Consider the following 14,998-nt stretch of genomic DNA (forward strand, 5'->3'; position numbering starts at 1 on the left):
TAAGACATACAGATGGGAAGTACATGTTTAATTCTCCTGTGTGCCCTTTTGCAACAGCATTACTGCTTGTTACCTCCAGGGGGAGTGTGTGATGTTGGTTCATTGCACCTGTAGGCTATGGCAGTGATTCTCAACCTTTTCAGGCTGTGACCCCTCCCAAAATATTGAACTGGGGACCCCCAAATATTATCATATTTGAACATATTGTGACAATAACCGATCCACAAGCTCACGTGATCTTGTAGATCTGCTATTTTTTTAAATGTTTGTCTATTATGTTATTAGATTTTTTTTTTGTTATTAAAAAGGTATTCAACGTCTTTAAATAGGCTCTATGCACAGCAGCCATATTTTTACTTCCTTCACAGGTGTTACCAATGATACTAATGAAGGCTCTGTTCCATTTAGTGTAGCACAGTGGTTCTCAGATTTTTCCATTTTCACGACCCCCATAACTCTGAGAGTGTACAAATGGGCGGGCATTTGTACACTCAGAGTTACACACCTGCTAGGGGGCATTTCATTTGGAAACCCCTTAAGGAACCATGAGGGTCCCTGGACCCACATTTTAGTCCCACTAGTGTAGCAGAGTGTTTCCAGTGAGCCAACTTGCACAATATCAGCACCCTGATTTGACCAGAATCCAGCCTTCATTAGTATCATTGGTTACACCTGTGAATGTCTTTACAACATGGCTGCTGTGCATAAAGCCTATTGTCACGTCACTGTCATCTGGGAAGAACTGGGGACCCCCACCCTGACAAGCACTTGGAACAGGTACAGACAGTACAAGTGTGTGTGTGTGTGTGTGTGTGTGTGTGTGTGTGTGTGTGTGTGTGTGTGTGTGTGTGTGTGTGTGTGTGTGTGTGTGTGTGTGTGTGTGTGTGTGTGTGTGTGTGTGTGTGTGTGTGTGTGTGTGTGTGTGTGTGTGTGTGAGTGAGTGTACTGTAGGCCTATATTGTATAGGCCTACAGTACACCCCCCCCTTATAGCCTATATACCGTATGTAGTATACTGTATATCAGTGGTTCTCAAACTTTTTCATGCAAGGACCCCCAAATTGACACTTATTAGCCCGTGGACCCCCATTTGAAAAGATATGCCAGGGACCCCCATAAGAGAAGATTTTTACAGCTCTAGCAGTGATTCTCAACCATTTTAATTTCAAGGACCCCCGGTTTGACATGCATTAGGCTACGGACCCCCATTTAATGGGATTTCTGTCACTTGGACCGCAATTTATATTGTAAAATCAATGTTAATTTAACTCTCAGAGTTACAGACCCATAAGGGTCCATTTGGTGCCTAGTCTATCATTTAGCTGGGGACCCCCTGGAACTCCCTCAAGGACCCCTGGGGGTCCCCGGACCCCACTTTGAGAACCAATGCTGTATATAGGCTATAAGGGGGAGGGGGGGGGGGGGATCATCGGATCAAACTTGGTTGTGGAGCCTGGTTGTTGGTAGCTGCACAAATGTCGTCTATGAAATGAATACCAAGGACCCCAACGGAAACAAGTCCGCAATGACTTTTTTGGACGGACCTTTTAGACAAAAGTATTATTAATGTAATTGTGATGTTTTAGGTACAATTTAGGTACATTTACTCAACTCAAGTACTGTTTTTTTAAAGGTATTTACTTTACTGGAGCATTTCCAATTTCAGAGTAAGTTCTACTTTTGGTACTTTAAGTTTTTGATACCAATACGTTTGTACTTTTACTCAAGTACATTTTGAATACCGGACTTTTACAGAGTATTTCTACATTGCGGTATTGCTACTTTTACTTAAGTAAAAAATGTTAGTACTTCCACCACTGGTTATAAATAAGTTATAGCCTATACGTCTACCAAAGGCGGCAGTAGGCCTATATAGCCTATATATATAGACCTATATCATTTATATATAGGCCACTGATGCATTCAAGTTATTCCTCTGACTCATAACTCTAACTAACTAACTAACATTACTTTTACTTTACCAATACTTTTTGTACTTTTACTCAGTACATTTTGAATACGGGACTTCCACTTGTAACAGAACAACAGAGTATATCTACATCGCAGTATTGATACTTTTACTTAAAGTAAAACATGTGAGTACTCCTTCCACCACTGCTTGCTGTAACATGTGGGTAATAGTGGGTAGTATCAGTCAGAGCTACAGAGCTGTGCTGTGCTCTCTGTTTAGTGGAACTTTCTTTCCCAGTGAGTCACTGTAGGCACTGGGAGGGAGACAGACGCCACCCAGCAGATCTGACGCTGGATCCAGTGGATCCCACGCTGGAGGGACCCACACAGTACTACTGACACATCCACAGTCCTCAGAAGACCCTGCAGGTGGTCTTCTGCCCACGGTACCGATCCGATCCGACGAGGGATTTTATGGGAATGATATTTTTCTGTCTTTTGCCACCTTTTTTTTGGGATGGTTCTTCTGATGCGGAATTACGTCTGATTGGGATTACAAAGTAGCCGAGAGAGAGAGATCAGAGATCAGATGAAAGTGACGGTGTGTTTCGGGAGGACCCGGGTGGTCGTCCCGTGTGGAAACGGGAATATAAAAGTCCACAACCTGATCGACCAGGCTGCCATGAGATATAAGAAGGCGATCGCCAAGGTAAGTCTTGTCTGAGACTGGGAGAGAGAGAGATAGAGAGAAAGAAAGCGGAGCTGCCACACTATGCCTCAACATGGCGCTTTTCTTATGGAGTAAAAGGCGAGGAGAGTAAATATAGAGCAGATCTGTCATATAGTTGGATCTGATGCTGATCTGATCGAAGTGCACAATCCTTGTGACACAACTGTTGTTTGTTTGTATACTCGATTCGATCGCGGTGAAAATAGCCTACTTTCCTATGTGTAGTAGGTGCTGGGTAAGTTAGTGTGTAAGGCTATGAGACTGGCACTGATTATATATATGCTGCACTAAACATCAGGTTGATCACGTATGTCAGTGTGTGAGCAGTTTGGAACACACTCGGCTTCGAATCAAGCAGAATTGGCGCTAATGACGCTGCTGTTCCACTGTTACAAAACTTCACACACGGAAGCATGGCTCTCTGGTATTCCCAAGTACCGTGTGTGTGTGTGTGTGTGTGTGTGTGTGTGTGTGTGTGTGTGTGTGTGTGTGTGTGTGTGTGTGTGTGTGTGTGTGTGTGCGCGTGTGTGTGTGTGTGTGTGCGTGCGTGCGTGCGTGTGTGTGTGTGTGTGCGTGAGTGCGCGCGCGTGCGTGCGTGGCAGGGTGCATCTGTCTGTCTGTCTGTCTATCTGCCTGCCTATACATACCTCCCTCCCTCCTCTGATGGAGCCAGCTCTCTTGGGTTGCTTGTTACCTGCCGGTCTGCCGAGTTGTAGACCCGAGTTCGATTCCGGCTTGGCACTCTAAAACGTTACTTTCTGTCTCTATTTGGCCTAAGGTTTTGGACAAATGGTAGTTGGCACACATTATAAGCTGTGCAGTTCCAGTTCGAGAGGTTATTCAGTCCATATGACAAATAGCCAGCCCTACACACTGGTGATGTAATGTGTGTGAACTGAAGTCCTGGTTTCAGTTTAAATAGGTCTTGACGGAACACTGGTTGAGTTTCCCTTTGTGGCTTGTTAATATGCAGTTCTTTAAATCATAAAGTACAATCAGTAATGAGTGAGTTGGAGTTGGTTGCTATTGTCTTCCATGCCTGGTATGGCCTACAGCAGTGGTTCTCAACCTTTTCAGGCCGTGACCCCCAAATATTTGAACTGGGGACCCCCACCCTGACAAGCACTTGGAACTGTAGGAGTTGAGGCATTACATTTAGTTTGACTCGGTTCCACAGATAAATATTTGGTATTAAAAGTCCTTACATTGTCACTTTACTGTCATCTGGGGACCCCCCCAAAATGATTTGGGGACCCTCCTGGGGGTCCCGAACCCACAGGCTGAGAACCACTGACTGGCCTACAGTAGGCTTACTACTAGGCTATATAGGCTACTCCAGCATGGTGATATTACTATTGGAGTCACGTCACACACTACAACTCTTCATGGCGTTACATACCTCGGCAAACCAACGCTCATGCTGCCAAGCTATTTCCTTTCAGGGTTTCAGCTTGGTGAAGTGTCCAAGCTTTTGGTTTAAATGTATTCAAAGTGTTTGGACTCAAGTGTATTGCCAACGGAGCAAAGAGGGTTGTGTGTGTGTGTGTGTGTGTGTGTGTGTGTGTGTGTGTGTGTGTGTGTGTGTGTGTGTGTGTGTGTGTGTGTGTGTGTGTGTGTGTGTGTGTGTGTGCGCACGCACGCACGCGCAGTGGTGTAAAGTAAGTAAGGGCATTTACTCAAGTACTGTACTTAAGTACACTTTTGAGGAATTTTTACTTTACTTTACTTTACTGGAGTGTTTCCAATTATTTGAAAACTTAGTTACTACTAGTGACTTTGTAGATTTTGATTATTATTACAAAACATTAACCACTTTTGCCCTATGCATACTTAGGCTATTTGAAAATAGCCGATCTACAAGCTTGTAGATCTGTTATTTTCAAAGCTTTTTTTTTTGGAAACTTGTGAAATGGGACATTCTGTAAAATGGGTACTTTTACTTTCAGTACTTAAGTACATTCTAATGTGAATACTTTTGAATACCGGACTTCTATTTGTAACAGAGTATTTCTACATGGTGGTGTTGGTACTTTTACTTAAGTACAAAATGTGAGTACTTCTTCCACGTGTGTGTGTGTGTGTGTGTGTGTGTGTGCTGTGTGTGTGTGTGTGTGTGTGTGTGTGTGTGTGTGTGTGTGCGTGTGCGTGTGCGCGCACGCTCTATGCACCGTGCAATTTACACTGAAATACCCAAGCCATCATGAGAGACATATCTCTGCCTGCATGAAAAGTACGAAGCATCTGTTCCTCATCATGTGTGGGGGCAGCAGGTGTGGTTCAGTAAGTTGTAGCCAGTTTTATCACTGAAGTCAAACAATGACACACTAACGTAGGTCAACATTAACACTGAACTCTTGAATAGCACTCCCTCCTCCCTGAGAACACACACATCCGATCACGTGCGCGACCGCGCGCACACATTCACTCACTACTTGTTCACTTCCATGGGGTTGTGTGTGCATTGGCTTTCCATGGTTCAGCAGAACGGAAGGCGACTGGTCCATTGATCCAATGGAGTGGTGGTAGGCTACTGTAAAGTGTAGCTTTTCCCCCAGGAGGCCACTTGGCTCTCAACCCCAGTCCGGCACCATGGCAGACCAGCCAAGGCATTTGGACAACTCCATCACAGCTTAGCTTATAGTATAGAGCAGTGTTTCCTAAACACTGGGACACATTTGTGGGTCGCAGACACATTTTTAGGGTTCGCGAGTAAATATCCTGTTTCTTATCTTCTCTTTTATTTACAATTTAAAAATATACATATTTCAAAATATGAATACAAAAAAAGTAAAATCTAACATTTTCAGAGATAACACGAATTTCAAACATTTTTCAAAAGAACTTCATATATGGAAAAAAGAAATAAACGTAAGGAGCAGCCTAGTGAAAATAGCCGATCTACAAGCTCACAACGTGCCGACTCGTGACACGTTGTGAGCTTGTAGCCCTGCTATTTTCACTAGTTTGATTCCCGGGGAGACATCAATTTCCCCCTTTTGGGCCTCGAGGTTAAACGTTTGGGAACCACTGGTTTAGAGGCTTCAGTTGGGGTTCAGCCTTGCCATGCAAATTAAGTATTTGTGAACGTGATGTGGCTCTTTATTTTTTACACTGAAAAATATATTCACTTAATAAGTGCTGCATAATATGGTTTATTTACTGTTGAGTGAGAAAACAATGTTGCACATTAAGGGAATCATCTGGGGATCCCCCAAGTTTGGGAACCACTGGTCAAATGTATTCTTCATTCTCTATTATCTTGCCCGTATCACTGTTGATTGTACTATTTAGGAAGAACCATATGGAATGTCCTATGTTGAGCTTGATGTTAATCCTAACTGTTTGCTCTGCTGTGCTTGAACGGGCAGAGCGTTGAAGACACGGAGACATTACATCACAAGCACTCTGCTGATTCCCTGCTTGAATTAAAGACTCATCTCTTAATTAATTATTAAACATCTGCTTCTATGCTACCTTCTTGCACCTACCACTTGCTACAGTCTTGTTTGATACATTCAGAGGTGCTCATATTTCACTGCCTCGCACTTCTCTGTTATACTTGAGACAGCACATCACAGAATCACAATGAGCTTTATTGTCACAGGTTTTACAGGTGTAAAGAAGTGGGTGACGTTTTTCAGCGTTTTGTAGTTTCAGCGAGAATAGAGAGGATCGAGGTAGAGTGAGAGCAGCAGAGAAAACCGTGGGAAAAGGGCAGGATTGTTAAATAATCAAAAGGATATTTATATGTACAGGTAGGTTATGTAATAGCAGGAATGTACATGTTTAGAACATTAGCCTTGTCGTGTACATGTTCGTTTTTAGAAACATTAGCATCATATGCGGGAGGTGTGTACATACTACCTAACATGCTGCCATGAGGTGAGGTATAAAAAGAAAAGGGAAAAAAAAGGGCAGTTACCAGTGTCATGTCAATGTCATGTCTGCTTATTGTAAGCGAATTTGAGTTACCCGTAATTTTCGCACTATAAGCCGCACCTGAATATAAGCCGCAGCAGCTAAATTGAATGATTTGTACATACTGTATATAAGCCGCACTGGACTATAAGCCGCGGGTGTAAAATCCCTAGATTTAGGAGGTCCCCTAGTGGCCGTTAGCTATAAAAATCCATAGATAAGCCGCACCGTTATATAAGCCGCAGGGTCAAAAAATGGGAAAAAAGTCGCGGCTTATAGTCCGAAATTTACGGTAGTTCTTCTGTAAAGTCACTTGTAAATATTGGTAGTTGCGGGTTGTTTCTAAAGTGTAGTAGTTGCTTAGTGGGCTTGTTTCTCAAACATTTTCATGTCAAGGAGCCCCAAGTTCATATTTATTTGTCCACGGACTCCTATCTGAAAATGTTTTGTGCCAGGGACCCCCATACAAGATTTGTGTTGTTAAAATGTTTCAAAAATATTCAAACTATTTCCCTTTTCTTTTTCAATATATTTAAAAAAAAATAGCTGATCTACAAGCTTACAACGCGACACGTTGTGAGCTTGTAGATTGACTATTTTCAAACACCCGATCTCTGGTTTAAAGTGCTCAGGAGGCCTAGTGGGCAGTGGCTTCTTTTGGGCTTGTTTTCATACACCTGGCTGCTCTCTCGCAAAACCTGGCAACACTGGCAGTCGCCCACATCAACCCATGGCAGGTGCTGGACCAAAGGAGGACAATCATAAAAGATAAAACGGAGGTCTGCAGTGCACACCGCAGTTCCCTTAAGTGCAATTTGTCGATACATCCAACGGTGTGTGGTTTTTCGAGCCCATGCTCTTCATCAGAGAAGTGACAAGTATTCCTTTGTGAACCATTGGGCACAAAGGAATACCTGTTACATCTATTGTCCAGGTGCTGTGGATTTGATCATTGCATTTCTGGTCGCTTGCAACATCGGTTCGGTTTATGAATGTAAGCTTGTTCTAACTGTTGCTCTTCTTTAAATCGCTGATAAGAGCATCAGACATTTACATTTCAGGTATTTAGTAGATTTAGTAGATCCTCGAGTTCCGGATCCCAAGTAACCCTTCAGGAAACACTACCCTGACCCTTCCTCTTAGCCTTGCCTACTTGTTGTCAATTATTTGTACGAGCTCTTGTTTTATTGGATCTTGTTTACTTGATACACTTATTTGTTTTAGCTCTTGCTCATTTGATTTTCCTATTTTTCTCATCTGTTTAAAGAAGTAGGTAGCTGATATATTGCACTTTTACTTTAGCGCTATAGGTATACTCTTAGTTGCTTGTTTTTGAGGAGAATGCACTTAAGACTTCTGGTGATTAGTAGCTTTCTTGCCTACCTATGTTGAATGCACTTATTTTAAGTCGCTTTGGATAAAAGCATCTGCTAAATGACTGTAATGTAATGTAATGTACTCACATCACAGGATTACAGGTGTTTCTGAGGTGTTTCTCATGAGGTGTTTCTCATGAGGTGTTTCTCATGCGCACTCCATCATTTTTCACTATTCTGTGAGAAGAGAGAGGACAGCGGTAGAGTGAGCAGATAGCGTACTGTATGTGTGGCTTGCTGGGGGACTTAAGTATGCATGCATAAATCAACCGCTCAAGAACTATCAACCCTGAGTCCATAATTAAGTATGTACAGACATAGATGATTGATGCTATATAAGCCTTTTGAGGCTTTTCATCACATTCATTTGTCACAGATTTTTTTATCCCCCAATTTTTTTAATGTTTAAACAAAAAATCACAACTTTTCATTAGTTAAAAACAATTCCAACATTTTTCAACATAAAACATTTCCATAAAAAAAAGAAAAAACGTTTAAGAAGTACTGAAAATAGCAGCTCTACAAGCTCACAAAGCGGCCCGAAGCGACGCGAGCTTGTAGATCTGCTATTTTCACTATTTTTTGGGGGTCCCAGGCAAATTTCTCTTTTGGGTCTTGAGCTAAAAAAGGTTTGGGAACCGCTGTGCTAAGCGGATTAACCTTACTTGTTAAAAGAACCCAACCATGAAATTGACTATAGATCAACTTTAAATGCAAATCACTGCTAATTCTGTCCCTTGTTTGTGTTCCTCTAGTAGTCCCTGTGTGCGGTCACAGGAGCAGAACATTAAGCTTGAGCAAGCTTCATTGTTCTGTCCTTAGTCTAAAGCAATGCATCCTTAGATGACGCTGCCCGATCTCTGTAGATCTGCCTCTTTAGATCAACTCACCCAACTCGTCATTTCCCGACTATCTATTAGCCTCCTATGTGGGCTTTAAGCCCCAAAGAGCATAATTGCTTGTTTCCCCGAGCAAATTCCATGAATTCAGAGGCCACAGACATGTCACAACATACACGGGTTGTGGAGATACATGGACACAAGAGGATCCTCCGGGGACAACACAGTTAACCCAAGCCAAGCCCCACATTTCTCCCTCCTCTCAATGGCATAAGATAAGACCAGTAGTGGAAAAAGTACTCTCATTTCTTACTTAAGTAAAAGTAAGCTCACAACGCCTTGCACCGTGAGCTTGTAGATCGGCTATTTTTAAATGGCCGAAATGAATATAGGGCTGAAGTGGGTAATGTATGATTTGTAATAATAATCAAAAGCTACAGTACAAAGTAACTAAAGATTTCAAATAATTGTAGTGGAGTAAAAGTACAATATTTGCCTCTGAGATGTAGTGGAGTAGAAGTACATGTCTTGAAAATTGGAAATACTCCAGTAAAGTAAAAATTCCTCAAATTTGTACTTAAGTACAGTACTTGAGTACACCACTGGATAAGCTAAACTTGTATTGATCCCCTCAAGAGATTCAGGTGTCATGTTGTAGCTGCAACAGCAGTTAAGGGTGAAACACAAGAGTGGTACAGGACAGGAGTCCAAACTAAATAAAGACAGATAGGAAGATAAAATAACACTGACTGGCACTAGACATCTGCACTGTGGGTCTGTGTATGAATGAATTAACATAATATACAGTGCTATCAATAAATATACATGTAGAGTCAGCAATGAATATCTCAATGAATATATATCTACAGTGTCAATATGCCTTTGAAAGTATCTGCATGAAATATACAGCCTATCAACAGTGAATAACTGAATATACAGTGGTGTGAAGTAACTAAGTACATGTACTCAAGTACTGTACTTAAGAACAATTCTGAGGTATTTTTTTTTACTTTACTGGACTATTTGCATTTTTCTAGATCTGCTATTTTCAAAAGATTTTTTATACATTTTATACATAATGATAACTTGTGAAACCAGTGAAACGAGACATTCTGCGTAATGAGTACTTTTACTTTTGGTACTTTAAGTATATTTTGATGCCAATACCTTTGCACTTTTACTCAAGTACATTTTGATTACTGGACTTGTAACAGAGTATATCTACATTGCAGTATTGATACTTTTACTGAAGTAAAACATTTGAGTACTTTTCCCACCACCTGTGAATATATGAATGAAAATGAACATAATATGAATAATGAACACTGTATAGTCAGCAAGGTGCATTCAAAGGACTTATGAACTCCATGAACTAAAATGTGTGTTATTAATTCTATTGAGCCTTCTACCCGGATGACTATTTCAGTATTTTGAGTTTTGACGCGAGTTGTTTTAGTGGCAAATGCTTTTTCGTTTTACGAATCGGCATAAGGACATTACAAATAAAGGAAATCTGAATCTTAAGTTTGCGTGTCGTCCTGCCCGCAGGCTTTTGAACAGAGGCCACATATAAAGCCAGTTAACGATTTATCTGACTTTCATCTTGGGAGCCAGACACTTGCTTTCATTCCTCAGCCAGATAGACACATGCGTTCGTCATCAGTTATGAGCTTTATATGGAGAAGAGCTCACAGATGACTGCGTGGCGTGTGTCGGCCTGTGACTGCGAGTTAGTGGAAAATGATGGAGAAAAAAAGCTGAAACCTTGAGCGGGTTCTTAATACATAAGGCATGGTTAACATCAAAGTTGTTTTTCCAACTCGTTTAGATCACTGGTGATCTTCTAAATGTTATTTATTACTAAGAGATTGTTGCTAAGATATTCATTGTTCACAGTGGTGGAAAGTAACTAAGTACATTTACTATTGTACTTTGTACATTTTTCAGGATTTTTTATGTTACTGGAGTGTTTCAAATTTTTCTAGTTACTTTGTAGATTTTGATTATTATTACAAAACATACATTAACCACCTCAGCCCTATGTATACTTAGGCGATTTGAAAATAGCAGATCTACAAGCTCACAACGAGTCGCACAAGCACTTTTATACATTTGGACATTCTGAGTACTTTTACTTTCAGTAGTATATATTAATGCCAATAATGTTGTACTTTTAGTCAAAATAAATCTTAAATAATGGACCTTTATTTGTAACAGAGTATTTCTCCATTGTGGTATAGGTACTTTACTTAAATACAAAATGTGAGTACCTCTTCCACCACTGATTGTTCAGGGTTTCAGGAGGACCATGACCACAATAGACAGACTATACCACTTTCACATCACGAGTCAGTAAGATAGACAGACAGCGTATAGGCAGAGCCTCTAACATTGTTATTAACTGATAACGTTATAATTAAGTGATTATGCTTTTAGAGTGATGCATTAGTGAACCTGTACAGGAATCCAAGGAGATATGACCGGTGTAATCCTTAAAGAAGCCTGTGTTCAATCTAAAACATTACTTAACACACATGCAAACTACACATTAACCACTTAAACCATATATACTTTGTTTATCAGGATACGCCAGGGATCCATCCATGGCCCACTCCTTTTTTTAACCTCTACACCAAATCTTCAAGCTGATCTACAAGCTCTACACGCTCGCAATGTGACACATTGCAAGCTTGTAGATCTGCTACTGTATATATATATATATATATATATAAAAATCACACCCAGTGTGAAGTGGGCGGTGTGTGGTCATCACAACATGACTCACTTTAAAAAAAGGATAAATAACTTTTTTTAAAGTCCATACTGCTATTCATAGGGCTGCACATGTGTCATGTGTTTCGCTAGCCAATCACAGTCCTGAATTTGCAAAGTCAGCCAATCACATTACAGTTAGTGGTGATGACACTAGCTGTAATGTGATTGGCTGATATGAAAAAAGTATCGATTTGCATTAACAATGGAAGGGTTAGGGGGTACACAAATGTTTTGGTCGGTGTCCAAAACTCACTTATAGGGGGCGGCTACACCGCCCCAAAAATAGCAGATCTATGAGCTTGTATATCTGCTATTTTTGAATAGCCAAAGTTTATATGGTTAAAGTGGTTAAAATGATTGTGACGCTATATTAACACATTTTGCTGGGGACCCCCTGGTACCACCCTCAAGGACCCCTGGGGGCCCCCGGACCCCACTTTGAGAACCACTGATCTCGACACGCCTGACTGAAAGCAAAACATGTAGTGTCATTGGAGAACTCGGTGAACCCTGCTGCTTTTCCACAACAAGGGCCAAGGCCTGTGCTGCTCAATATGTTAATCCAATGGTATCAGTTGCACCGCATGTTAATTCATAGTTAATTAACCATGACTGTTGACTGTCGAGAAGTAGAACGTCACATGTTGTTTTGAAGGGAAACCTATGAGTAAGAAATTAATCAGATTTGGCAAGATCAGTTAGGCCTGTCGTAGAAACCAGGCAATTTACATTGTTTAATCTTAAGCTACTGCACATGCGAGAAGAGTCCAACAACTTTAATTGAGAGTATATGTGGATAAAATTCCCCATTGGGATAATGGTGACAGGCAGCGCAAAAAAAAACGTCCCGCGTTGCTCGCGAACGCCTCAAAAAACGCTGCTTTTGTGCAGGTTCATTGTGTCAGGCAGACAGCATGTGCCCCTGTGCATAAAAGTAGAGAGATCGAATTTTGTGTAATCCTCTCTGCTATTCCCGGTTATGGAGGTATAACGAACGGGCCTGCACAGCTGCACCAGAACCACCACAAAGGGAGAGAGTGGGAATCGTCAGTGGAACGGTTGTCAGAGCTCATTAGCTCAATGCGTCCAGCAGCCAGAGCCCCAGTGGTTACATAAGAGAGAGAAGTGGATCTGCAGTTATGTTAGTGCCGTCTAAAACTAGGAAAATTACAGTAATGAAATGTAATTGGGGGGCGGGGTGGGGGGTGGGGGGTGGTGGAGGGTCGCTTGATACTCGCCAGGCATGGGCCCCTTTGCATGATGGGACGCCAAATGCGATTGACACCAAACGAGTGGGGAGTGTAAGGGTCTGTGATGCGGCGGTATTCAAGTGCTTTTATTTGGGGTTTGTGAGTTTTAGTTTAGCCCATTAAAACCGGACAGGGAACGCATCTGTGTGTGTCATTTTTAGATTTCTTTGGCTTAAAAAAAATAGCAGATCTACAAGCTCATAGCGCGGCACCGAGTTCCGCGATAAGAGCTTTTGATCTGCAATTTTTGGAAAAAAAACTTCAAAATGTGTGCAAATCTTTGAATGTATATATGTTTTAAAGGGAACATTTGTAACTCAAATCTTTGCTTCTGGGGATTCTACAAATGTCCTCTAAATCATATCAGTTTAAAAAAAAAAACGTATGTTGCTATATATCAGTGGTTCCCCAAAATGATATGTATTTCCATCCTCCATCTCAAAATATTTAGTAGAGATGCGTTCCCGGTCTAAATGGGTTAGTTGTGGACCACAGCCGGGATCGCAGCGGGGACAGCAGAGCGAGCAGCATGGAGCGTGTCCTCAATAACCCCTTGTTCTCTACCTCACAGTGGAGGAGCTTTTGTTGTGTTGTGTTTTTCATTGTGTCTTTTCTCCCTTTCTCTCTCTCTCAGTACGTGTTTGTTGTCCTCTCCACCTTTTTCTACCCACCTTCCTTTCTTCCGGCTGGATCTCATTTGGGGGGAAGTTGAACAGCTTTTCACATTTTCATCTTTAGTGAACCTGGCGTCGATATAGGAAATTGCTCTGGGGGCCATCTGCTATTTGGAATAACAGTGTAACGAGGACGAGAACATTGCATTTGCCGAAAAACAGATTGCACACTATGCACAGTGCAGAAAAACCCACAATTTGGCAATTTCATAAAGAGGCTGGAAGCTATATTTAGTTTCATGCTCTACTGTAAACAAAGCAAGTGACCCTATAGTGTTAGTAGTATTAATCATGAAGTGCACTTTTTTTGGACGGCTATTTTATGTATTTATATGTCAACAAATTGATGCGGAGGACGTCTCGTTTATAACCGACTAAATTGATTAGTTTGATTAACCACTTAAGCCCTATTTTACACTCATATAACAGTGTTGTGCATTATGTGCAAATGTCGTGCAAAACGAAGAAACAATAAAGACATTTCAATCCCCTGCAAAATCAGTTATTCGATTAAAAACGATATTTTTTTATAATCATTAAATTGATAAGCCCATTAAAACCGGGAAAGCATCTGTATCATTTTATTTTTTTGCGTTGGCTATTCAAAAATAGCAGATGTACAAGCTCACAGCACAACACTTCGTGCCGCGCTGTGAGCTTGTACATCAGCTATTTTTGAACATTTTTGAAAAATCTTGAAAGTGTGCAAACTATTGATTTAGAAGGCATTTGTAGAATCAACCTCAGGTCTTAATGAGTTAGTTTGATGAACTGTTGCATATATACTATCTGTCTGTCTGTCTGTCTGTCTGTCTGTCTGTCTGTCTGTCTGTCTGTCTGTATGTATGTATGTTTGATAAACGTCCCTGTTCCCTCTCCATGCTAACAACACCCAGGACAATGTCACTGCGTTCCATGTCAACAACACACCCAGGAGAATGTCACCACTAGTGAGTCCCTTATACATTATGTGTATGTGTTGCTTCAGGGTCAGGCTGAGGTTGTCTACCTGCTGACCTCATGGCTAATCAGTCGTCACAGCATACATCATCCATGAAACGCACAGGCAATCACACGTTACATGCGAGTGACCACAGCTGCATGCCCAGACTAGACCACTGTTTGTTTGGGTACACACACACATGCACAAGCGTGTGCGCGGGTATGTTTGTGTGAATAGAACAGGAAGGAGTGAAAGGACATACAGTAGGCTCTGGCACTCACTGGTTGCAAAGCACACAAGCAGAGTGAGTGCCATCAGTGGCCCTGTCATTATATGCAAAACATTTTCAAACATTTTGCAGATTGTTCACAATGTTTACATTTGTTTTACAAGCTCACAACGTGTCACGAAGCAATGTATCGTGAGCTTGTAAATCGGCTTTTTTCCCCCGAACAGCTGAAGTATGAAATAGGCCTTAAGTGGCTTCTTCCCTATAGACGAATCCACAGACGCGCTGCCTGTAGCTGCCTGTAGCTGCCTGTAGGCGGCCATTACTGCGGTGTCGCGGTGTAGGAGCGTTGAC

At 41.5% G+C, this 14,998-nt stretch overlaps 1 protein-coding gene across 4 annotated transcripts in view; it reads left to right on the forward strand.

Annotated features, from left to right (window-relative positions):
- Positions 1–2,207: 2,207 nt before the first annotated feature.
- LOC311039175 (partitioning defective 3 homolog) overlaps positions 2,208–14,998 on the forward strand; it is a 757,442-nt gene continuing 744,651 nt past the window's right edge. For all 4 annotated transcript variants that reach the window (XR_014600133.1, XM_084048843.1, XM_084048842.1 and 1 more), the window contains exon 1: positions 2,208–2,619. Coding sequence is in view for 3 of the 4 variants with exons in the window: in XM_084048843.1 (XP_083904969.1) it covers positions 2,500–2,619 (120 nt within the window). In the remaining variant the exon portion in view is untranslated. The remainder of the gene's footprint in view (positions 2,620–14,998) is intronic.

This window comes from Gymnoscopelus microlampas (genome assembly GCF_963454915.1).
Source record: "Gymnoscopelus microlampas genome assembly, chromosome: 22".
Lineage (NCBI taxonomy): Eukaryota > Metazoa > Chordata > Actinopteri > Myctophiformes > Myctophidae > Gymnoscopelus > Gymnoscopelus microlampas.